Below are 25,906 nucleotides of genomic sequence, written 5' to 3' on the forward strand. Positions count from 1 at the left end.
ACAATCTCCAACTGGGACTCATTGACAGTTAATTTACCTCTTCGGAAACCATTCTGGGCAGTACCAGAAGATGATTGTTCTCAATGTAATTATACAACTACTCCAGCCTAGTAGATTAAAAACTGGCAATATTGTAATTAAGCTAAATAGGTCTATAGCTAGTATTACTCTCTAGGTAATTTGTTTTACACAGTAACAGTCCTTATAGTCTTTAGTATGTCTGGAAAAACTACCCACATCAGGCAACAGTTGATTAGATGAGCCGGAGGGGAGATATAGTACCAATCACAACTTTTAATAAATTGATGGACGTACCAAAAATGTCCTTGCTTGTTGATGGCTTAAACTTACTTACTATATTTAAAATAATCAGAACCATTTACAAAGCAACATTCAAAAGAAGAGTTTATTGTAGGAGCTAGTCTAAAGTGCACTTCAGTTGAGACATTGCTATCAGGTATACTAGAGATAATGTTATCGACAGAACACACGTGTGGATGGAGTTCGGGCTGAGCCAGGTTAAGTTGTCCGATTTTTTGGTTTTTATTTCAGTGAGTTTAATATGCTAGGCTGTGTTAAACATGATAATAGTTAAGCAAAATCTGTTTAACTTTTCAATTTGCAGTGGTAAGATACTTATAATTATTTTTCATACAATTTATCTTTTGTTGATGTATACTTATAATTATATAAATATTATATATATATATATATATATATATATATATATATATATATTATACTTTGTTAATTGTTAATGGACTGCTTATATTTTTTATTTCATTATGTTTTTTTTTTTTTCATTTTTTCTCCGTGTACTCCAAGGGGTACATAAAACATTAATTTACCTTAAGAATTAAACAATTTTGTGCCTGATGTGGTACAGATATTTATTTAAACGCGGGATCAAATTTAACAAACCACAAAGACAGGCAAACAATAAAAAAGCAATAATGAAATGCATAGCAACGTGTACCTCATCGGGTGCAAAACGCACTTTACGAAAGCCCGGTATGTACACGATCGGGTTCCCCCCCCACCCCCCCCCCCCCCCACCCCCCCCCCCCCCCACCCCCCCCCCCCCCCACCCCCCCCCCCCCCCACCCCCCCCCCCCCCCACCCCCCCCCCATTGGTTTGTTTACAGTCTTTCCAAGCTTAGTCACAGGAATCATTTCATGCTTGTGGATTGTTGTAAGCATTGTTACATTACGGCGGTCACACCATTTTACACAAAGCATGTGTTTTTGGCTCCTAATTTCACAATCTCCCTTATTCATTTTTTTGGGTAAGCAAGGGAGACCTTTCCGGTTTTGTCTTACAGTTCCACAAGCTGCTGTTTCATTTTCAAGAAGCCAGTTGAACAAGCCGGGACTGCTGTACCAGTTATCAACGTACAACACATGGTTACGTCCTAAGTAGGGTTGCATTAGTGTTCTGATAACCTTTGCTGACACTCCGACGTCTTCGTTTTCATTCAAACAAGTCAGTGGTCTTGCCAGTATAAACAATAAAGTCAAGAACGATGCCTGAACTGCTGTCACACAATACATAAAGTTTTATTCCAAACCGCTTGCGTTTAGACGGCATGTACTGTTTGAAACCCAGGCGACCCTTCCATAGCATGAGGCTCTCATCGATGACCAGGTTCTTATTAGGAGAGTAGGCTACAAAAAATTTTCTCTGTAGGGTTTCGATAACCGTTCTGATTTTGTATAATTTATGTCCCCCCCCGCCTCTAGTGAGTTGTCGTCAAGATGTAATACTCGAAGCAACAATAGGAATCTATCCTGACTGAACACCTTAGGGAATATGGGAGTGTTGAGGAGTGGATCTGTACTCCAGTAGAGTTTTAGTGAATTTTTCTTGCAATGGGGCATTAGAAGCAAAATCGCAAAAAAACAATACATCTCATGAGGGTTTGTTTCTATCCAGTGTCTGAGTTTGGAGAATTCTTTTATTCCTGCCTCATTTTTCATTTGCTGCTGGGCATACTTATTAGTCTCAGAAGCAATGTGCGAAACTAAATCGTAATCGAACAGTTTATGAAAGAAATCTATTTCCTTTTCAATATTATCCTCAAAGTCAACTTGTAGGCCAGAATTAGAATCATCAAATATAAAGTCTTTTGGTTCAAAACAGTCAACATGTTTCCATTTGCAAATTGGACAAATATCAGAATCACTTACTGGTAATGCAGGTTCTTGGATCTCCACGTCAAGTTCATTGTCGAAGTAAGAAGTAGCGAGGATATCTTCTACGGTTTCATCTTGTTCATCCCCACTATCACCAAACACATTCTCATCGTCGGAGCCTAAAATGTCATTGCTATTGTCTGAGATTTTATCTCCTTCACTCCACTCGTACAGCCCCCTTCTTATGTCGTCACTACGTAAGTTACGTTCAGGATCCATTCCACAACACAAAAGGAAATTAACTTGAGAACAATAAACTACACTATTTCATCACTGTACAAGAAACTGCACAAAGTGAATGTTTACAGCGTAGCAACAGAATGCGACTGTAGAAGTTGTTAGCGCCAATTGCTGTTGACAGTAGAAATCGCGGGAATCCGTGTGCGGAAAAAACCTTTACAGCCGCTCTGTAGTTGAAAGCAGCTGACAGTATTTACGCGGGAAACTGCGCTCAGTTATTTAAGGTTAGGAACAGTGGGCGGATTTCTTCCATAGAGGAGAAACATAAGAGCTAGTACTTATAATATAAGTCATAGTATAGTATTGACGTTCTAGAACGTCCTTACTATTTTCACATGATTTTTAATATGACGTTCTGGAACGTCAATACTATTTTGTAACAAACACCTATACTCGTTAAAGGGTTAAGAGAGTAAAATAATTGTGTTAGTCCCTCAATGTTGTATGGCATAACACTTTGGGGTAATAGCCCCCTTAAACAAAAATTATTCATACAGCATAAAAAAATAATTAGGATAATGGCAAATATCCCAGGTAGAGAGTCGTATGTTCCAGATCTTAAGGGACCTAAAATAATGACTCTCTCGTGTATGTACATATATTTGACCTTAATTAGTGTTAATAAAAACTTAAATAACTCTCAGATTAGAAATGAAATTCACACATATAATACTAAAAGAAGCTATATGATTGAGTGTATTTCCATAAAGCTAGAAAATCCAAAAAGCCACCTGTTTATGAAAGTAAAACTTTTTAATAAAAAAATTGGCTTGGTATGTAAACCTCAGTAGATTCAAACTCATTCTTTCAAATAGGTTGAAAGTAAATGCATTTTATTCTGTCAGTGATTTTTTTGACCTGTGATATTAGCACATTAAGATTTTTAATTATATTGTTTTATATGTATTTTTAATCTATGTGTATGTGTTTATATACATATATTTAGTTAAATTACACTGATTTCAAAAGAATCAGTTACATTTATTTTTAAATTTAGGTAATAGTTATTTTGTTTTTACTTTTTAAATATTTAACTTACGTTCATGTACTCTTATAAAACAGTTTTTTTTTATTTTTTGTATTGCCATGTGTGTATTGAGAATAACATTTTTGATTGTATGATGGTTAAAAAGGTCAAACATTTACCTTGGTATCATTATACATTTTTATTATTTTATATTGTGTATATGTATACTAAGTATTTTACAGTAAAAATTATTTGTACCCTATTAATTACACCCTAATAACGTCAATAAAATTAGTTATCCTTTGAAAGAGCGATCAACTACACCAATGTTAATTTAGTGGGAACAAATATTACTTAATGTTTTTGCTCATTTTACAGGCTCTAAACTTCCTAGGCTTTCTATCAATAGCCATCTCAGGAAATGCAGGATACTCTCAGGCCAGCTTCTTTGATTCGATTTCTGGATTTGCATTCTGGTTCAGTGGCTTCTTGCTTGCGTTCTACCTGTTTCACGTCATCGAGAAGTTCTACAAAATACCGTGGCTGAAAATTGTAAGTATGGTCAAATATATTTAATTTGGTGCGACCACTTACCTGTAGAAATACAATATGGTTGGCAATGTTGAAGTATGAGGAAAGGTTACACCAGATGATTCTGGAAACATCTAGTAAACTACAATGCAAATCATCAAGCAGGCTATTGACATACAATATTAAATCTATGCAACAATTAAATATATTTACCGTATTTTAAATTACTATCTTGTTTTCTATGATATGAAGAGTGTGTTTGATACATATTACTCTTATAAATACAGTTTTTAATTAAAGTATGAAACCACTTCCCAAGTTTTTACCACGTGATCACATGCACAAGTGTCAAATTGCTGCACTTTACAATACTATACACAGGAGTTTAATTTGTCATGAATGTTTTTGGTAATGATAATTTGGTTGAAAATGTAATTTATAAATAAATTCTGGAATTTTTTTAGGTAAGTCCATTTTTGAGGTATTCCTAAATTTAATTTTATAGTAACTTTGTTATTTTATGTTAATTAGGCAGAGTTTTCAGAGAAAAATAAAAAAATATGTTGATAGCTTATTAACTAATCAAACTGTGAAATTTTTACTGAAACCTTGAAAAATGCCTTCAAAAGGCTGGCACTTTTCAGTACACCCACTCAATAAATACTTGGCACTCAAAAGGTTAATACAGTTATCACCTCTCGTACAAATAAATAATTTTGGTTTGTCCACAGAATAAGAACCTCAGGATTAAAGAAAGCTAAGTGGCGTTAAGACTTCATTTAAATTTTAATTTGTCACTATTTTTGTTAGGAAAGGGATACCAATTTCTAACATTAATACTCTTTGGAAACCTTTAAATGTGAGGTCATTTGAAGGGGGTTTACATTTGAAAATTTGGAGTTGCTTCCAAAATTTCAGATTTTTGTGGGTAAACTTGACATTTTCAAAAACTGTGCAGTAATAATGGTGCACCATAAGTTGATTGTATACCGAAGTGTTACACAACCTGTTTTGCGTTTAAGTAAATAAGCAGCAATGTTTGTGGTATTATGGTTTGCTTGATGTGAATAAAGAAATATTTAATATTGATAATAAGTATGCAAATTGATCCATTGGTCTTGGCTTGACTGAAATGGTACTAACAGTCAGAAATACAATATGTTTCCTTTTTTCTCCTGGATATTGTATTGCGATCTTCTATGTATCTAAATGTATCACAGGCTCTAATAAAAGAATCCTGGCACAAGGTCAAGAGACAACACAAACATGTGAGGTGTTGAAATGTAACTTTGAAGCCAAATTTTTGTGTCGATTGACTGGCCTTGACACTTTATGTGTAAACATCAAGTTTATAGTTACCTACCCAAACTGTTGGATTGTCCATTGGAAATAATTCTAATTTCCAAATTACAGTATTGCAATTTTGAGGTTTTTATATTGAGGTCAACAACATGGTATTTTTATTTCGATGTTTAATACAAGACAGACTTTCTCAACTTGACCCCTTAAGTGCTGGCTTATATCATACCTGTACTCTGTCCTGGCTAGGTTTTTGGTCCCAAATATTGCCATGCACTAACTAATTTAAAAACTCATATAATTAAAAAATAATTTATGATAGAGGCATTATGTAATTATAAAATCGGTCTAAAGTTATAGCATTCTGTTTGCGGGTTTTAAGGGGATGGAGAGGGATGTAATTTTGGAAATTATTATTTCATTAATAAATGATGTAGGGAGACTAAGATGTTTTGAGGGCTCGAGTTGAATGGTTATCTTTGGCGGTGAAGAGAGAATCAGATGAAGGGAGTTGGGATCCAAGAAAGCAACAAAAACAAAAAACAAAACAAAAAATGTATAAAATTTATGCAGCAATACCTTGTTTACAACATAGTAACAGAGAAAGTGACTCATGACACTAAGGAAGGCAGCGGGCAGCACATAATGGAAGAGGCAGAACGTTATTTCCCCCTCCTCACCCCTACCCTGACCCAATAACAAATTATGAGTTGGTGCGAAGCTAGTAAACAAAGATGTCAGAATTATCTCAATCAAACAAGATGATACAATCTTTGGTTTTCACCCGGAAAACATGAGGAGTATATAAGTTGTCAGCATTTACCCGATTCTCACCCGCAGCCGTAGATATATGCCTACAGCATGAAAAAAATATTCATTTATCCATTAAATTTTGTGTACATAAACTTGGTTATGGAACATTATTTTCCAATTTTTGTATGTGTATTTCTCTTACCTGTTTACTCCTATTGGCTGTGATCTGTTCCAGGAGCTGGGGTTCTGCGCACTGTGGACAGTGTTTTACCTCATCGCCTCTACAATGGTGGCTGGACTCACAAGCTACTCTGCAGCTCTTGGTGTTGCTGCGGTTAGTTAATACATACACATCACCCATTGTTAATACGTTAATGACGTATCCTATTGGGTGCACGTTGCTGTGTATTTTCTTTTATGTTTTTATTGTTGTCTTCATAGTATGTTAAATGTCATAACCACTTAAATAAGAATCTTAGACTATTTTGTACCTCATCGGGTGCAAAATTGCTTAATTTTTAAGTTATATGAAATTTTTTAGGTATCCCTTTGGGTACATGGAGAAACGTTGAATAAACATATTGAAATAATTCTTGTTGTGTGAAATTGCGAAGCTTACATACACTTCTCGTTATACTTAACGCTATACTGTTCTTTACGATCATGTAAATAAAGAGATTTGTCTATTGTCTATTAAACGTTAAAAAAACTAGTATGTTTTTTGGCCATTATTATTGCAAAATTCAACGGCAAATAAAAAAATCCAGAAATAAGCCGTTGTTAAAACTTTTATATAACTAACATCGAAATAACTTGTTATATAAATGAAAGCTGTAACCTTACTATGAGGAAATTAATAAATCATGCTGAATGTTTACATCATATAATTTATAGCTTATCGTAAACATTTCAGCCCTGAAGTCCTTGAACGAATCTGCATAACCCTTTGATCTAGTATGGTTTAGACAGTCTTGTGAAGTACAATGATAAAGCTCTGGTCCCTTTGCTCATTCATATCTGTACCTATATTACACAAGCATATTATTTTGGTTTGCAAAGAACTGGTTTTATGAGTTCTTTTTGGAATTAAATCTATGTATTATTCTTATGATATATATTCCTATATTTTACGAATTATAAATTAACATAACATAATCTGTTAATTTTTACATGCATATATTAAAATATTGAATAACAGCTATATGGATCCCTGTCTCATGTATTCTAGCTTCTACAGTATAATTAAAGTTTCTCTAGTCAATAGAAAGTTGAGGCAATTGTAGAGCAACGCATATGATATAGCTCATGAATTAGGCCTATTGGTTTGTAGTCACTTATTCAAACAAATCAAGAAACCATACACAACTTGCACTGAAGTAAAATTGTAATGGCATTTCTTTGATAAGTGAACATCTCAGTTATTTATTACGAATGAAATAGATAGAGTATTGAAGTGCAAGCCCACAGACTTGCATTTCATAAAAAGATAATATTTGAAAGAGGAAAATTTTACACATAATTACTTAATATCATAAAAATGTGTATTAAAAATCACTTTGTTAATATCATTGCCATACTTGATATAAGACTGTTTTACGTTTTAAAAGTATACAATATCATACTTAAAATTTTAAACTTGTTTTAGTCTGAAATATTAAACAATTAATTGATGACATCATTCAGTGTACCTGTTTTACCTTACAGTTATGAATAAACATTGTTTGAATGGAATTGGTCCTTTCATTTCAGTTCTTCGGTTTCTGCGCCATGGTGGTGTACGGGTATGATGCCTGGCTCAAGTACCAAGGTGTAATGAGTGGACAGCTGGCTCAGGGTGAGCGCCACGTCAGCAAGACGACCAGCACAGTCACCTCTCCTGCGTACTAACCTGCTTCTGTAAGCTCACTCTTCTCTCAGTAACAATAGTTCTGAGGGGTTCATTTTTCTTGAAGGCATGATATTTCTAATTGTTTTTAGTAATCAGAATTTGGCCACAGTAAAGAAAAGTGAATTTGTCAGCACACACGTCATACATATTGTAAAACAATTTATAACAGGAAAAGTGTATTAACGCTGCATTAGTTGTGCTTGGTTTACAGCATTGTTGGCCACACGCGGACCTAGAGACTGTGCTTAAATCCTCTCTGGAAAACACGTGCAAAAGATTATTGTTGCTCATTGAGCATGAAAATTTTATTCACAAAGTGTGTTAAAAAACAGTTATTATTTTTTAAATAAAAATAAAGTATAACTTTTTATAAATCTGAAATTATAATATTTTTAAAACTTAGTTGTGATAATTGTACAGAAATTCGCTTTTGATCATATTCACCTATTAATAAAGTTAAATAATATATGTGTAATTCGTTCAATATTAAAATCAATAAAATTCATATAATGTACAAAAATATATGCCTCTGAAAAAGAGCCCAACACAAATAAAACCCGTCCACTGGCTTCATGACTTATTAAAACACAAAAAACACAATTTTCACTATTTATAGTAGGAAAATGGAGCAAACATTTCACTACCGTTGGAATCACTGACCATGCACTTCTAACACAGGGTTAAAGTTGCAATTAATGTCATGATTAGTTGTTTTAGTAATAAATTATTGTTCTTTCTATACTCGTACTACGATGAAACGATTTTGTTCTGTTGCCTAATTAAGTTAGGTAAATTTATGTTGATTTCTACACAAGTAGTCCAAGATTTATATTTTTTGTAATAGGGTAGGTTTTGTGTGCAAAACATCACTTTATAAAACTGTAATACAACGTTGATTTAAACACAATAATATTATTAACTTGTTTAATTAAGTTTTTTCTAGTAATGACTTTTGTCACAGTGTTCCCACCATTGTTAAAATGTTAACTTTTAAATTGTTGTCGGAAGTTAGGAAATACTGCCAAACTGTTCACAAAATGTGTGTTAATTTGTTAAATTGTGTATAATTTATTTGTTACAATCCATTGTCCATTCTGCATTAGTTATCAGTGAATGGAATTGCTTTGTATGGAGTACTCAGAATACAAAACACAAAGGGGAGTATTGAAAGCCATTTAATGCATTTATTACAAAGCTTTACAACTGAATGAAAATAACTTGCTAATAAACCGTGTAGTTGATATACTTTGTAATTATAATGAGCTTTATATTTATTTTAAGTTACCATGCTTGTTAAAAAACCTAGTTGCTTGTTTTCTACTAAAAGAAACATAGGCTATATTCTGCAGGTCTGTAAACTTGTTTATTTATAGAATTAATAGTTATAAGATGCAGTTAACTTAATTGCTTGTAATATTTTGGCATTGAAAGTGAAATGTATGTATTGTAATTTGAATATATTTTATTGTAAATGTTTATAATACAGTAACAGGTTTAATTGAAATGTTGAATAAATTCTTGTATTTCTGTAGTATTTATTTATGTGTATATTATGTTCAATCATTTTATTGATTCTAAATACTTATTCACTTTGTCAAGTAAATGACAAATTAGTTCATTTAAATTTTCCAAAATAACTATTATGAATAAAATATCAGTATCAGTCTCTATTTTTATAATATTTTACTACACTTTATAACATATTGAAGTGATGTGTTAATAATTAAATTTCTTAATGTCTTACTTTATTTAACGATTTTTTATCGGTTTCATAAAAATTTTAACTGGCTTTTCTGTATATTAACATTTAACTGTAAATGCTTAAAAATTAATTTTATCTGTGGACATATAAGTGATAAGTGTGATACAAAATGTATCTTACATTGAAAGTAAGACATAAGAAAGTTGGGAATGGATTGGACTGTATGATAAATGAATCTTTTGTGTCAACTTAAAAATTACAGATAATGTACAGAGCTGTTTATCTACATATTAAACTAACAAAGCTAATATTATATATTCTTCATCAAGAATGTATTTTTTATTCAAAAAATATTTTCAGTATACACGTTTTCAAGAACTTAAATGTTGTCTGATGTATACTTAAAGAAGTACCAGGATTTATTCAATAGTGTAATATTATAAAAGACATCATGTGTAACATCGATGCTTATTTACATAGTAACTATTTAAACTGTATAAAATATTTGTATATTGTTTTCTTGTATAATAATGTTGTATTAGGTTCTAACAAGTTATCTTGTAATTATTTTCTATTACGTTATTTTTCTTTTCTCATTTTGTTTTCTGCGATCTTGACATTATTGATACACACTGTTGTGTAAGATCTGATTTATTATAATTATCTAAAGTGCTTTTTTTACAATTCATTACGATTTTAGATAGTTCAAATATAGCCTTAAAACAATTATGAATAGTTTGTTAGTACTTTATTTCCTTTTTTTTATTGTTCTAGTTTAATGTGTTAGGTTCAGTTTTTTATTTTGAGGAGAATATAATTTTGTATCATGGGCAGCTTTGGTATTATTTTAGAGTGTCATATGTTTATGTATTTTGTCACAGTGGATTACCAATTTAGCCAGAAGACATGTATAAGTTAAAGAATATCGATAATTAATGTAAGTTAAACATCGTGTAAGTTTTGGAGAAACCATGACCAATTCTAAAGTTACACTGTAGCAAAAAGATTACATTGAGGTACATTAGAGTAATGATATTACCACAAACCACATTATTCATTATTCATTATTGGTATTGTTAGAGTAGTGAATGATATTTAACCACTTTGTGACTGTGACATTTAGTTGGTTATATATTTTACCATTATATTTGTTGTGTTATATAAAATGTTATTGTATTCAATTTTTGATAAACCTGATGTTCGTATTAACATGATTTATATTAATGAAATTCTACAATAAAAATACTAATAAAACTATATTGTTGGTCAAATAACCTTATATTAAATTTGTTTTATATGAAACATATTTTGATGAAATATACTATTTAATAATGTTACATGATTTGTTTGAGATATACATTTGTCGTTGTTGTTAGCATTTAAATCATACAGTTTTAACTGTTCAAAACATAAATTGTTACAGGTTACAATAAATTCTATTATATGTTGATTCTATTTAATAATTCTATTATTAATTCTATTTAATAATGTTACATGATTTGTTTGAGATATACATTTGTCGTTGTTGTTAGCATTTAAATCATACAGTTTTAACTGTTCAAAATATAAATTGTTACAGGTTACAATAAATTCTATTATATGTTGATGTTTGCCTTAAATCAACAGGCAATGTTGGATACATTTTAATAAATTTACAATGTTGTATAGATTATGCCTTAATACAGTCTAAAGTATTTTGCACTTGTTCTTTGAATTACAATTTTTGAAGTTATTGCTTGTCAATTACAGGCTATGATATTTTATCATCGGTTATTAGGAACTGTTTTAGTAGCCACAACTAAGTGTGGAAACAATAGTGATTTTTAGTTATTATTTTAATAACCAGTCGAAATTTTCTATAAATGGTGTATAAAAACATTTCTATTTAATTGTTAAAGTAATTTTTCATTACTCATATTATTTGAGTATTTTAGTCATTTAATTATGAAATTTCTAAATTCAAATAGATTTTTAATTTTTTAAACAAAAACATCTACTTGTGTACATACTTTAGACTCTCTGAATATGTGACAATAAATTCAGTAGATATTGTAATATTTTGCCAATAAACTTCACTGCTTCATATTTTTCAGTAGATCTGTTAAGAGACTAACTGACAGTTCTTGTAACACAATAATGTTAAATTTATTTTGTTATAATGCGATATGTTAAGAACTAGTTTTTATTTAATTATTAAAATGTAAAAATTATTGAACATTCACAATGTGTTTATTTGTGCGACAGTTGCTATATGAAATGTTTTTATTCAATTACAAAAGATGGAAGTTATGTAAATTCGTATTAAAATATTAATAATCATGTTGATTATAAAATGCCTAAGTTGAATTTGTAGCAACAATTATTAAAATCAGATATAAAAACATATGTTTCACTTATTTTAATCAAAAAATTATATCTGTTACAGTAATTATATTATTGCATGGTGGAAAGCTTTTTATAAGTTTCAGTATTAATATTTCTTATGAGGTATCTACTAAATTCCTTTAACGCTCAATTAATTAATATAGTACACAATTGAATCTTAAACTGTATTTTTATCAGGTAATAAATGTACAGTACTTATTATTCTTATTAAAATTATTTTTATATTCATTTGTATCTTTTACTTTATATGTGTTTATTGTTATTTTGTTTTATAAATATAATTTTCCTTCAACTAATTTAATTTTGATTTTCTTTATTTTTATTTCCCTTTTCCTACAACACTCTTGTTCACTGCCATAAGTTTTATTTTATTTTCATGTTTAAAATCCTCGATTATTAATTTGTGTTCAATAAACAATTTTGTGTACATTTTGTTATGGATATAAAAATACAATTGTATACATATCACCCATTTATAATATTTAAATTCTACTATGGACATATTGTACAGTACAAATATTGCCAAAACTGCTTAAGTATCATAAAATTAACAAAATTAGTTTTAAAACATTTTTTAAATGAGTGTTTTGGAAGACTACACTCAAATATGTAACTTTATAATAAAGTCATTACAATCAGTTTGTAGTAAATAAACCAAACAAATAATCAGTACAGTAACATGTAATATCTGAAATTTTCTCATATCATTAGTTTTATTTTTTTCAGTTTCTATTTTTAATTATTTTATCGTTTTAAATATATGTCCGTCCATCAAGTCTAGTAACCTTAAAAAACAAATTATGAAATTTACGAATTTTAAATAATTTAGTTCAAAAGAAAAACTATGAGTTAATACAAGTCGAATTAAAGTCAATTTAACATCTTAGCCATCAAGTGATAATTTAAGGAACATGGAAGATATATTTGCTTATTAGATTGTCGGTCGGTATCCAGAAAGTTAATCTCACTCTTAATAATGATTAGATTGATTACTAAGGAAATTTTGAGATTTGTTTAAACAATTATGATGTCGATGTAGCTTAAGAGGTTAAAAATGACAGACAAAATAAAATCTTAAGACTGTAATCCGGACTTGGAGTATTAGTCTTTCTTTAATACGTAAATCTTTTTTAATAATTTCAAGCTATCAGTTAGTTAATTTTTCTATTTAAGACTATGAAAAATTATGTCACAGTTACAAAATAATCTGTGATCAGTCTGAATTTACTCCTGCTAAGTGATTTTCTAGAAGCACTTCAGAGACAATTTCATTTCTTTAATATAGAACCTAAAAGGAACTCTGTTACTTGTGAATACATTAACAAAAATATTTCTTTGTTAGTTTTATTTAGATTTGAAACACAATAAAGGTTAATGGTTCAATATTTAAAATAATCTTAGTTTTTAACCCCTTAGGGAGTATTGATATTCAGGAGGATATTGGTATTTTTTAAATTGTTTATAGGAGTAAAGATGTAGGAATTAAAACAAGATTCAAAATAGTAAATTAAATTTTGTTTACGTTTACAGGATAACCATTTGGACTAATAATTACTATGAACATAGGAATACATCAAGTTGCGTAAAATGGGTTAGCTGAAGTTACATGCAAAATTTCAAGCTAAAGCTTGTTTCGTTCTCCAGATGTTCTGCATTCAGACAGAAAAGAAGCTTTTACAGCTCCCTAGGAAGAGACGAAAACTTTTGCCAGTTTTCTGAGTGGTGCTCTCTCTGATGCCACTCTATAATGCTGAGTCAAATTCTAAGAATAGATATACCTTCATTAAAGTCATTCTTGTCCAAGTACAAATGAAGTTTCATACAAAATTTAAAGTCTATAGATAAAATTGTTTTTGAGATATCCTGTGGATATTTAGGCTATGTAAAGATTAAGCCCATCCTCAAACACGTTTCCTAATTAAAAGTGATGTTACATGCAAACTTTCAGTCTACAACTAAATTCGTTCTTGACAAATCCAACAGAAACACAGGACAGAAGAGAAATTTTCCAGCAGTCTGGGTGATAGCTAAACAAAATTTTGTTTATAGGTAGCTTAATTTTTTCTTGGGATTTACACCCTGATGGCTAACATTGGCTTTGATAACACACAGTCAAATACCATCGAGAGATGTGCACTATAATGTCTACTGTATATACAAACAATACAATGGAATATTAAAGGACTTGACAGAATATAACGAAAATCTAAGTAACTAATCAAACAAAATAACCTCATTATATGTGTTAATATCAAATGTCAAATTACTGTGCTCAGAACTCAAAAATATGTAGTACAAAACTATTGACAGTTAAAAGAAAATCTCAAGTCATCAATCTTGATGTTGCATATATATAGAAATGAAGGTTCAAGTAAAATTTGAAGTTTATAGGTCCATTTATTCTTGGCCAGACATTGTGTGGACAGAAACACAATTTTTTCCAACCCCTCGAGTGATAGACTTCACTAACGCTCAGCCAAGTAGAAAAACTGACTAGAAATCTACCATACAGGTATGATCCCTCTATTGAAGAATTAGACTCAATTTGACACAAACATTCTTGAAGTGCACCCTCAATGAGCCAATGGGTGAGGTGAATAAAATTTGAATATTCTACTTAGTACAAACTAAGTAGTTTTAGAACATTCTAAAAACGAGGTAAATATGGATAAGGTAGTTTAAACCAAGACTGTAAAAATTTAGTATATTCTATCCGGTTATAATATTTTAAACCTAGTAAATGCTAGAATCACGCTTATTGTCAAATCGCAACAACAGCCAGCCTGTCATGTCTTCATCTCCGTTGCACCTTTTTACATTTTCTGCTACGTTCAAGAATTAGGACATATTTGTAATTAGTTTGCCACAAAGTAAAAGTAAATCTCTTTTATCATGTCTTCAGAATATAATCATGTGAACCTGCATGTCATTTTTGGTTTTTTATTTCCTTTTAGGTTTTCTGTAAACAATTTATTTTATAAGTTTCATCAGGATTGTTATCAGGTATTTATTTTACTAACAATATTACATTTTGCGTTACAAATATGACAATTAATTAACACTATTTACATTTACATATTTCACTTGCATTTATATATTGTAATATACCATTGTGTTTCATTTGTTAAAAAATATTTTATTTTTAACTGAAAAAACTTAAGCAGTTGTTTAAATATTCAAAGGTTATGTTCAACTCCATTTTAAAACATTCCTAGAATAAATTTATATTTGTAAACACCAAATGCCGATGACTGATTTATCAAGAAATATCTGGAATTACAGAACAGATTTACATTGAACCTTTCTCATCTCGTAGATACTTATTAAAAAATGGTTTTGAACATTTTTTAGTCTAACCGTGGAAATCCATACTACTTTTATAACATCCAGAACAGTACGTTATAACATTAAAATTATCATTAGGATCTCATATAACTCCTATAAGTAGGTTTAAGACAAGTTTATTTTGCGTTTTCGTGGAACTCAAAATATCACTTACGTAAACTCAAACAATCTTTGTGAATATTGGATACTAAGGCTTGAAATATGGATTGAAAATTGAAAATGTTTGCTTACAATGATGGATGTAATGGTGATCAATAATACCAATATTTGAACCCCTGAGATTACAGGCCTGGTGCAGTGGGGACAGGTGGTTACTTTAATGATTATCGGAGATTTTAACGATGTGGGTGAACACCAACTTAAAGGTGCCTGCCAATCCTACGGTTGGAATCGCAACAGTCCTCTAGTACTAACATAAATCTATATTATATAACCTAAACATTACTGCATTACTGTTGATGGTGGTAAAACACATAGATACTTTGAAACTACAGATTATATTTTCATTTCGAACTGAAATTTCAAGCTTGAGTATAGATCAATATTTTTAATCAGCTGCAATTAATTCTCCTTAACATTATAGTCGAGAAGGCGACTCTTAATTATAACATTATTAATTTAGATAAATTATCAATTTAGCTAAATATTTGGTTATCCATTTTAAATAAACTCTAAAGTATTCTAGTGATAGAGTAAAAAAAAAGAGCAATACAATCAAAACACTTATTAATGTCTTAATTTTGAGTTAAAAATTTATTACAATCCAATTTTTACTATTTTTTTATTTTTAATAGAAAGTCTTGTTGACAATTGGCCTTTAAGAATAAATGGCTAGTATGGTCCAAAGAACTTTTGTTTGAGGTATCTTCACTGAATTATGGGAAGGATAAAAGTGTGTTGAACTTTTAGGAAGGAGCACAGTGCTGAATCTGGTGCTTATTTGGGTTTGAGGATTTTCTGCTTCATTATTGAAGTACTTGTTCAGCAGATATCTACCGAGCTATTTACCTCCTGAATGTTCAGCTGGCATCTCAGCTCTTTAGTATCTTTTAAATTTTATACATTTCAAATTGATTTATTTTAATTCCCAGGTTCAACAATTGAGTTTCTCATCATTGAATCATGTTCTTATACTCTGAACTTTTATACATTTATACAAGAACATAGCCAGGAAAGAATTTTGGGTGGAGTCAAGACGATTGATATTTTCCAGTAGTGGAAAGAAAGTAAGGCAAGTGCAGTTCACATTTTGTTCCTTAAAAAGTTCTTGACCCGTTTCAATGTTGATAACAATCTTTGAGCAGTACATGTCAGTAATACTGAATTATTTAAATAATAATTATTGTTTTTTTTTTTTTTTAAGTAATTGAAAATTTGGGGGCGAATCCGGACCCCTTGAACGCTCTTGCTTGCTACGTCCTTGCATTTTTCCTTGATACTTATATTTGTGGTACATCAAGTATATTCTATGAATCAGTGAATTGTAACCATTTTCTCAAGTTTCAGAAATAGAACATTCTTTATTCAGCAAAATAATACATTTTGTGTGTTTAAATAACATCATTACATTTAAAATTAGCAGATTTCAATTCAGAATAAATTATTTACAGCATGCTATTTACATGCTATGTCTGTTGAAAAATTGTGTTGTATACTATACACAATTTTCAAGATCATTATTTGTTGAGGTGTTGAATGAATTCATTGGTATACTGTATAGTTCATAATTTAAAGTATACATTTACATGTTTTGAAATGTTTCAGAAAGTAATAACCAAAAAACTTCTAAAGGATGAGTGTTAAATAATTACCTGTCTTGTAAATTGTCCTTTTACAGTATGTGTTATGTTAAATGTTTAAAAGTGTGTGTATTGCCTTAAAAATAAAGTAAAATAAAACTAACAATCTTTACTGTTATTGTGTTTAGTTATTAGTATTTTTTATACAATACAGTTCACAAATTTCAAATAATAAATAAAATACTGTATTTATTTCAAATTAAACAAAGTACTAATATTTTATTTACATTATAATATACAAATTAAATTTTTAATATTATATTTATGTATTAAAGATTTCAGATTTTGTAAGATAAATTTACCATTTAAGAACAGTAACGGTCAATAATGTTACAATGTAGATGAATAGTTCGGTTGAGGAATACAATTGTACAAAATAAGGGACAGATATCAAATTACAATTAAGGAAAGTCAATAATATCAAATGTTCAAGATCTGGGTGCCCCCTTAAATCTTCCTGAGAATAAATAAGGTCTGCAAGCAGCCACTTTCACAGAGTTGTTATTAGAAATTGGAAATGGTTTTCATATTCCTTCTACAATAGATTCCCTCTAGTTTGGCAACATCGGAACCGGATCCTTAACTACATTAAAAAACGGCCAGACTAACTGGCAATATCTTTTAATAACCTATAGAACCAAATATGCACTATAAAATGGTTTCAATAATGAAGTATAGCATTGCGTGATTACGTTTATTACTCATTTTCGAAAACAGGTTTTCCTGCAGACACTTGACACAGTTAAACACAATGCATATTAGACTCGATATGTAACAAACTAAATTGATCCTCAACTGAACTGAGATGATACACACACAACAATTTGAATTTAACAATATTTGAACATTAAACTATTTGAATCTTGTCGATTTAATCCGTCCTGCGTGCAGTTTATCGTTTTCAAGAAGGCGACTGGTTTATCCGACGGCCCGAACCAGAGGGAGTCTACTGAACATTGTTCCAAACCTGGCTAAAGAATTGTAATTTTTAACAGGTGCCTTATAAATTTGTCAACTATTGGTAATTATAAAGAAATCTTGCCAGAACACAAGTTGGTTTTACATTTCAAGATAAGTATCATTTTTGTGGAATTTTTAGTGTGATAAGGAATGATTATTGTTACCAAACATTTTCAAAGCCTATTATCTTAAAACTTTATAAAATAGAAAACAATTTTAAATTGTAAACAAGTTTTGAAAGTAATAAAATGTGTTAAAAGTTTTATTTTTGGTCTCTTTTATCATAGTGTAGATTATACTTTAAATAACATTTGAACATTTTAAAAAACGCAGTCTAAAACTAACAAGCATCTACCATATAAAGTATAATTATCAGTGTAAAGTTTTTAAATTAGTTGGCATAGACTCTTTGAAGTGTGCGGAAACCCTCTATGAGTTACAATTTTATCGTTCCTCTGTTCTTAAATATTGAAGAATGTGAAAAGAGAGGACAACACCAGTAATTCTGTGAATATCAGAAACATTAGCAAAGAGATGTTAAACCGATATTTTTATAACAATTTATTTTTTTTATCAAAAATGTAACAGTATTACACAAGTTTACTTTACAAATTATAATATAACTATTTTTATATGTATTCGCTTTGATAAAACACAAACTTTCATTTAACAGTGTCAATGTATTATCCATGTCTGACATTCAAACATACAAGGATATAGTCCAATTAGAATAGGATATGGAGGATACAAACATTGACATTACATACCACTCAGTTCTGGATTCAGTTTTTGGATCACCCTGTACTAATATCAAAAGAAGGACCATTTATGATAGACTTAAATTGAGTCAATTATTGTTGTGTAGTGTCTATTTAGTGGGTTTTCATTGTGTCACTGTTCAATAAGTTAAGTTTTGAGAGTGATTAATTATTTATAATTGTGTGCACCATTTACAAAAGTTAATGTTTTTAAAGTAGAAAAATATAGAATTACCAAGTGTGATTTGACACTGTATTTATTGAGAAATTACTGATTAATATGGCATGTATTTTGTGATGTATGTACATTTGTAGTTTATAGCCTTGTGTCCTTTACATTCAATGTCAATTCCTAGCTTATCGTGTGATGGTGTAAAATGGTCTGATTTTGTATGAATACGTACCAAACTATGCAATAAAATTAGTTGTCTATCATAAATATCACGCTTTAAGTGGTTTACTCCTGTATTTTATGTTTTTATCAATTGTTTTATATTTCAATATGACAAGTATGAGAACATGATGGTTTCTGTTTTGCAGTACATTCTAATATATTAGGATGAATGCATTCAATTCTTTAAAAGAATTTCCTTTAAGACACTCATAAAGTGATGTGGAACAATTTCCGAATTGTTAGTTGTCCGATACATATAAGAACTATAACTGAAGAAAAAAAAAATATATATATATATATAAGTAGCACACCAAAAATTAAAATAAATTATCAAAGTGGACTACTGTCATTATTATTTTAGAGTTTTGCAGACTTTAATTTTGTTCAAAATCAATCGAAAGAGTAAAGGAGAATACAAAGTATGTTGTGATTTATTGACTATGAATTCATAGTTTTAAAACTTTGAAATTTTATCAAGAGAAATTGGACATTTTACTCTTTAACATCTTCACTGTGGGTCTATAATGAATGAGACTGACTACTCTCAATAACTGTGGCAAGGTTTCTGCCACAGACAACGTGTTATTACTTGTTAAATAACTATGCGCCATTATGAGGATGCATTCTGGTTTCCTTAGTTCAATATTTTATACTAATTAATTACATAAACACAAAAACACTGCTTTGTCAACATATTTGTATTTTCTGAAGCCATTTGTTCTCATTTTGTCTTATTAGCTTTTTACTACTGTCTGTCAAACATTTATCGTATTTGATTTGTAATGTTTATAAGCCCATGTATTTCATCCAATTACATATCACTAACAATTAAACACTGTTTAGATGATAATAATAAATGTTTAAACCCCACCTGCACTTGTTACAAGCCCACATGTAACCCATGTGTGTCTATATGTGTGTGTACCAGAAGCATGCATTACCACTATCAACGTCTATTACATTAACTCTATTCTATATTATAGTCTGAATTTTTCTATTTTTCGTATTGTCAGTGTTCACAAACTTAACTGTTAAAATGTATTTTGAGATTAAGTATTTACATTTTCCTCGGTATACAGCCATTAGAATACATTATACACTTTTTTAGTCCAATTGTAATATAAGTATTTAATGAAGAATGTATGTATTTAATTTTACTATCAGTGTTATATCTAATTTATTTTATGTAATGAACAGCCAGCTACTTCCTTTATGTATGAACACTAAACAATAGTTTAAATAATAAAACATTATAGCACAGGGTTTATTAAGTTTGGTGTAAAAAAAGGTTATGTTCTTATCATATTTTGAAAATAAGTTATGGAAATAATCACTTTTAGTAAAGGAGCAAAGGTTTTATGCAAACTATATCTTGTTATATATAACAATTTAATAATGATATAGGCAGTATTTTAATTATATTGTGTGACTCTCATAATATTCCACATTTGTCTAAACTTGTTTTTTGCTCTGTTTACAAAGAGATTTGTAATTTGTAATATTTTTCTTTCAAGACATGAAATTGAGTAGATTTATAAAGAAAGTAGCAATTTTTAATTGTAATTTTTTTAGCAATCTGATTTTTTAAAACTGATAGTTCGGATGAGAACCATTGTCTAGCGGAATATTTTACACATTGATTATTAGACAACAGGAAAAGCAAAGTTAATAGACCAGAATCCAGAATAATATATTGAGAATAATAATAATAATAATAGCTTTATTGCCGTAGACAATTACAGTACTGTATGGGGAGCGTCATATCGATTAAAACATATTAAAATATAAATTAAAATTACAAAACAGTACAAATAACAAACACATACCCTTAAAAATATAAAATATAAAATTGCTTATAATTGTGAACAATGAATGCAAAAGTTTGCAAGGTAAAAAGCTAAAGTGCTACACATAACGGCACCCCCAACCCAACAGAATTGATTAATCCTCATGATCCGCAAACTCACCAACAGAGTAGTAGGCTCCTTGCACCAGTTGTTGCCTTAGCTTCCTCTTAAACAGTGGTTTCCTATTTTCTACACGCAAGTCTAAGGGCAGCTTGTTGAACAGTTTAGCTCCAACCTCAGATGGTAGAGCTTCGTAAGCCTGGAGCCTGTGCTGCGTAGATCTAAACGCATCCCGCCCTCTGGTGTTATACTCATGAACGTCTCTGCCCCGCGTTACCTCACATTTTGTAACGACAGTACAAGACGGTCTCGTACATGTAGAGGGATGGGAAGGTTAACATATCAAGCTCTCTAAAATAATCCCTTCAAGATTCTCTAATTCCTATTTTTGCCATGATTCGTACTGCTTTTTTCTGAAGGACGAAACACCTCTGGAAATGGACATTCCCACACCCTCCCCACAATGTTATGCCGTATGACATATGCGGGTACACTAGGCCATAACCTAAATGAAATAAACAGAAATAACATAAATGAATCATCAATCTTAAAACTATTGTACACGTCTTGTCAGTTCGCACTTTTCAAACAGTTAAAGAATGTTACTGAATTCCTTTCACTAACCTCCCGTAAGTGTTGTGGAGTAAGCCTGTTACCTCTTTCAGTTGAGTCCAGATGCACTAACATAAGATTGCATGGTAATAAGATTGTAAGATTATATCTATTAGCTTTGTGAAAGAATAGATATCAATTTACGAAATATAATATTATTCTCTCCGTCCAGCATTTAATTTTGCTGTCCAATTTGTTATCTACATTCATTGTCTTATACGTCAGTTTTGTGCATCACATTTTTTACTATTTAAATTGTACTTAAAATTTAATTAATTGATTTTGAGTTAACATGTTTCTAACTAACCACAATAAGAACTATTTACTCTTTCTCACTATTGATACTGTTTAAACAGGATCACTGGAAATTTTGATTTATGTGGTTGGTATGACTGATGCTGACTGATGATCAGACTATTCTCATTACTGATAGTCTAGCTTCTGATTAGGTACTGTGGAAATTCTGGCTGTTCATTAGAATACAGTTATTTCTAACATACTATATACATTATAAATGGATGTAGTTTTACAGATTTAAAATCCTTTACTTTTTTACAAAATGTACAATGGATACTATGGAGTGTTTTCTTAAGATACTTAGTTTTATATTTTCAGAAGCAAAATTGAGGAAAATATAATATATTTGTAATGGTTATTAAAGTAAGTTTTATTGTTATCATGTTCATAACATTTGTTGTGGGTAATAATATTATGTATACATTAACGTATTCAGCAATAATATTACTGTGCCCTATAACGTGTATGAATTACTAATTACAATGTTAGCTTGTACTCCAATGTCAAAAATGTGTGATATCTTGTAGATACGTATTTTGTTATGTAATATTGTACCTAATTTTGTGTTTTTTTGCACTGTATTTTGGTGAGATTATATCAACAACATGATTATTATGTGAAATAAATGTTTTAATCAATCAAACGTGGAGTGAATTTATTTTTATTTTGAAATAAAAAAGTTATGTCTATTTAGTGCAATCTGCACTAATTTCCATTACCAAACAAACGGACCGGGTTTAACCAAATTTAGCATGCAAGTCTAGTTGGTGAATACAATGATGCTTTTTTTATTAAAGTAAGAAATATGTGAAAAAATTTTTACTTTTTATGAAAAAAAAACTAATTGATGTCTTAATACAGTTTTTGTCCACACAACTATTGTTCAAATGACTCGAACTGGATTTTCTAATAATTCTTGTCAAAAGTTTATTTTAATTTGATAAAATTTTAAATGTTTTATTAAATTTTTAATTTACCAAGTACTTTTTGGAAATTAGTTTTTTTTAAGTTTCAGTAGTGGATTACATGTTATCTATACAGGGTGTATCAAAAAGGTTGGGCTGGCTTTTTTTAAATTCTGTGTGTGATTCCAAGCTAAAAATGAAGAATAACTTTTTTCCAATTTCCACTTTGTTTAGCCACTACCGTAGCCACCATTTTGTATTTTGTATTAACAAATTATTACTTCTAAAACTAGTAAAGCTAAAGAAACTAAATTTGACACATAAGGTTAAATAGGTATGAGAAAAATTAAAAAAATAGTTGTTATATTCTTTAATAATTACAAAATGACGTCTGTTGGAAATTTTTAAAGTCAAATAAAAATATTGTTATAGTTATAAAAAAATGTGCCAGACACCAAGTATTTGGAGCTAGAGTACGGGAGCACCCCTCCCTCATAACCCGGAATAAGTTAAATGCTAACAATGTTAAAAATTTGTAATTTTTGAGCCGTTTAGAGCATTATTATTACTATTTTATGCTCTACAAAACCGGCTATAACATAAGTGAAAATTTACTTTTTTGGAGACTGCCCGATAACAAAAAAGAATTTCAAGAAAATTACCCTTTATTAAAGAGAATAACAGAGGCTCAAGAAAGTGGCTACATCTAAGAACTACAAGACACATCCTCCACCTTTTACCTATAATTTATATATTTTAATATGGGATTCCAGGATACTTATATATTACATATATTTTACTTGAAAATGGGTATTTTTATTATTTAAATAATATGAATTTTACATTTAAATTTGTTCAATTTCAAACCATGATATACCTGATCAAAAATATTGGGATATATTTACTTTAGGGATTATACTTTGGATTATATAGAATATATTTACTGTGTATAGAACTACACAGATTTTGAGACATGAAATTAGTAATTGTGTGTTTTTTTACCGCGGCTGACCGCTTGACGTTAACTACGTGCATTGCGCATAGATGCAGCAGACGCTCGGCGATGAACAAAATATGAACTTCCAAGTTAAATTTTATTTACAAAGCACGATATTGAATTATTTTGGTTGTGTAATTTTGGAGTTTCATACACAAAGTGTGATAGAATAAACGTTATAATAGTAATCGGTTAGTAACTATCGTAATATTTAAAGAAAGTAAACGAATATAAATCGACGAAAAATAAATCCATTTTTTGCGATTTTAATGTCATCATACTATAGATAGAAAAGACTCCACTATTGCCATATTAGACATTCTTTTGGGTTACAGTTTTAGACAAACTACTACAGGCATTAACCTGAGATCTGACAAGGGAGGCGCGGTATAGACAACTTTTTTTAAATCTTTCACATAACAAATAAGCCTTTTATTCAGCAGTTTCTTAGAAGCAGTACGCTGAACCTTAAAAAATAAAAATGGTAATTTTTAGTAAGAAAAGTAGCCTATCGAAAAACATTGCAACATGAAATTTAGAATAAAGTGTTCGATGAAAGACAAATAATTGTTTTTTGTAGCAAAAGTTGTTACTGTGATTACGAGAACTTTAAGATGCTTATATTTTACACCTGAATGGCCCACCATAAATAATATTTATTATAAATTAAAGAAGTTTGAACATTAAATTTACTACTAGAGTAAAATTTGATCACGCCAGTGGCTTGATTTTTGCTGTTGACAACCCTTTGAGGGCACCTAGAAAATGATCACAAATTATATTTTGTTATTATTATTTATTTTTATTTTATTCCTGAATTGATGAAAACAAAACATGTTATAGTGTGTTAAATTTAAACAAAATTATGAACTTCAAGTCAGATATTATTTAAATAATCACGATATTTGTTTACTTTGATAGTGAACTTACAGTTTTAGTAAACATTTCATTAAAATATGTTATAAAATAAATCAAATGGGTTGTCCCATTCAGATGTAAAAATACAAAAGAATGACCTTCAACCACAGAAGAAAATGTAATCGTAAAAACACAGTGAACATCGGGGCTAAATGACAAAGTCATAGCCTTTAAAGGAAAAAAAGTTGTCCCATAGCCTGAAATATATCAGTAGTTCATTACCAAAGTGTTGAAAGTTCATTATTTTATTTTCATGGGTAGGTCAACTATAAAACACGTTTTGACAATCATCTAATTTTGTGTACGTCTTACACAATTTTGGTTGAAACAATATCGGAGAAGTGTAACAATAACAGCTAGTAAAATTTAATCACTTATAAGAATTATAATATTTCTAAATGTTAAAATCAGCAATCTAGATGTTTTGTCCTTTTATTTTATACTTTTTATTACTGCCATTATCGGTATTACTTAATAACATAAGTCGCTAATACATGACTAGAGCACACAACGAAAGCGATGAGAACTACGATAAGACTGTTACAAATTAACCCGTTCAAAGAGAGGTTATAGACGTTTATGGCCATTGCTCGCTGTTTTTCTCGCCCGAAGCGCGGGAAGCGAGGTCTGTATTATATTTGTCAACCCCTCCACGGGTTGTCATTCCGAAAAATTACGAAGTATGAGTCTTGCGCTTTACTATATGTTAGCTGTTATAGTTAAAATATCGAACCAACTTAAAACAAAACTGAAGTACGGTATGATACATTGTTCGTCTACGGGTATACTTATAATTTAACGCAAGTTAAAACATACCTCGGATATTTGTATTAATTGGGGGGGGGGGTTACAATCCCCAACTCCCCCCCCCCCTATGATCGACATTATTATGTCGAACTGACACACACGTGTTTTGACAGTTTATATAGTACATACATCAACACTATCACCACTACTTATATACCATTTCAAACAGAAACAATTAATTGCTGATTTCAATTGTTTTGCTGTTTTGGCAACAGTGATGTCTTAAATCTTGCCAGAAAGATCGTCTTC

At 30.1% G+C, this 25,906-nt stretch overlaps 1 protein-coding gene across 1 annotated transcript; it reads left to right on the forward strand.

Annotated features, from left to right (window-relative positions):
* Nucleotides 1-2,780: 2,780 nt before the first annotated feature.
* Nucleotides 2,781-10,770, forward strand: LOC124365535 (CKLF-like MARVEL transmembrane domain-containing protein 4). The gene is made up of 4 exons (XM_046821522.1): nucleotides 2,781-2,795; nucleotides 3,779-3,952; nucleotides 6,219-6,317; nucleotides 7,733-10,770. Exons 1-4 carry the CDS (start codon nucleotides 2,781-2,783, stop codon nucleotides 7,868-7,870), a joined length of 426 nt encoding a protein of 141 aa, XP_046677478.1. The 3' UTR covers nucleotides 7,871-10,770.
* Nucleotides 10,771-25,906: the final 15,136 nt, after the last annotated feature.

The sequence above is a fragment of the Homalodisca vitripennis genome, chromosome 6 (assembly GCF_021130785.1).
Source record: "Homalodisca vitripennis isolate AUS2020 chromosome 6, UT_GWSS_2.1, whole genome shotgun sequence".
In the NCBI taxonomy this organism is placed as follows: Eukaryota; Metazoa; Arthropoda; class Insecta; order Hemiptera; family Cicadellidae; genus Homalodisca; species Homalodisca vitripennis.

What these genes read in the sequence shown, in the direction of transcription:
- LOC124365535 (XM_046821522.1), top strand. An exon ending in AAATACCGTGGCTGAAAATT is followed by an intron (nt 3,953 to 6,218) that starts GTAAGTATGGTC and finishes GATCTGTTCCAG; the next exon opens with GAGCTGGGGTTCTGCGCACT. An exon ending in CAGCTCTTGGTGTTGCTGCG is followed by an intron (nt 6,318 to 7,732) that starts GTTAGTTAATAC and finishes CTTTCATTTCAG; the next exon opens with TTCTTCGGTTTCTGCGCCAT.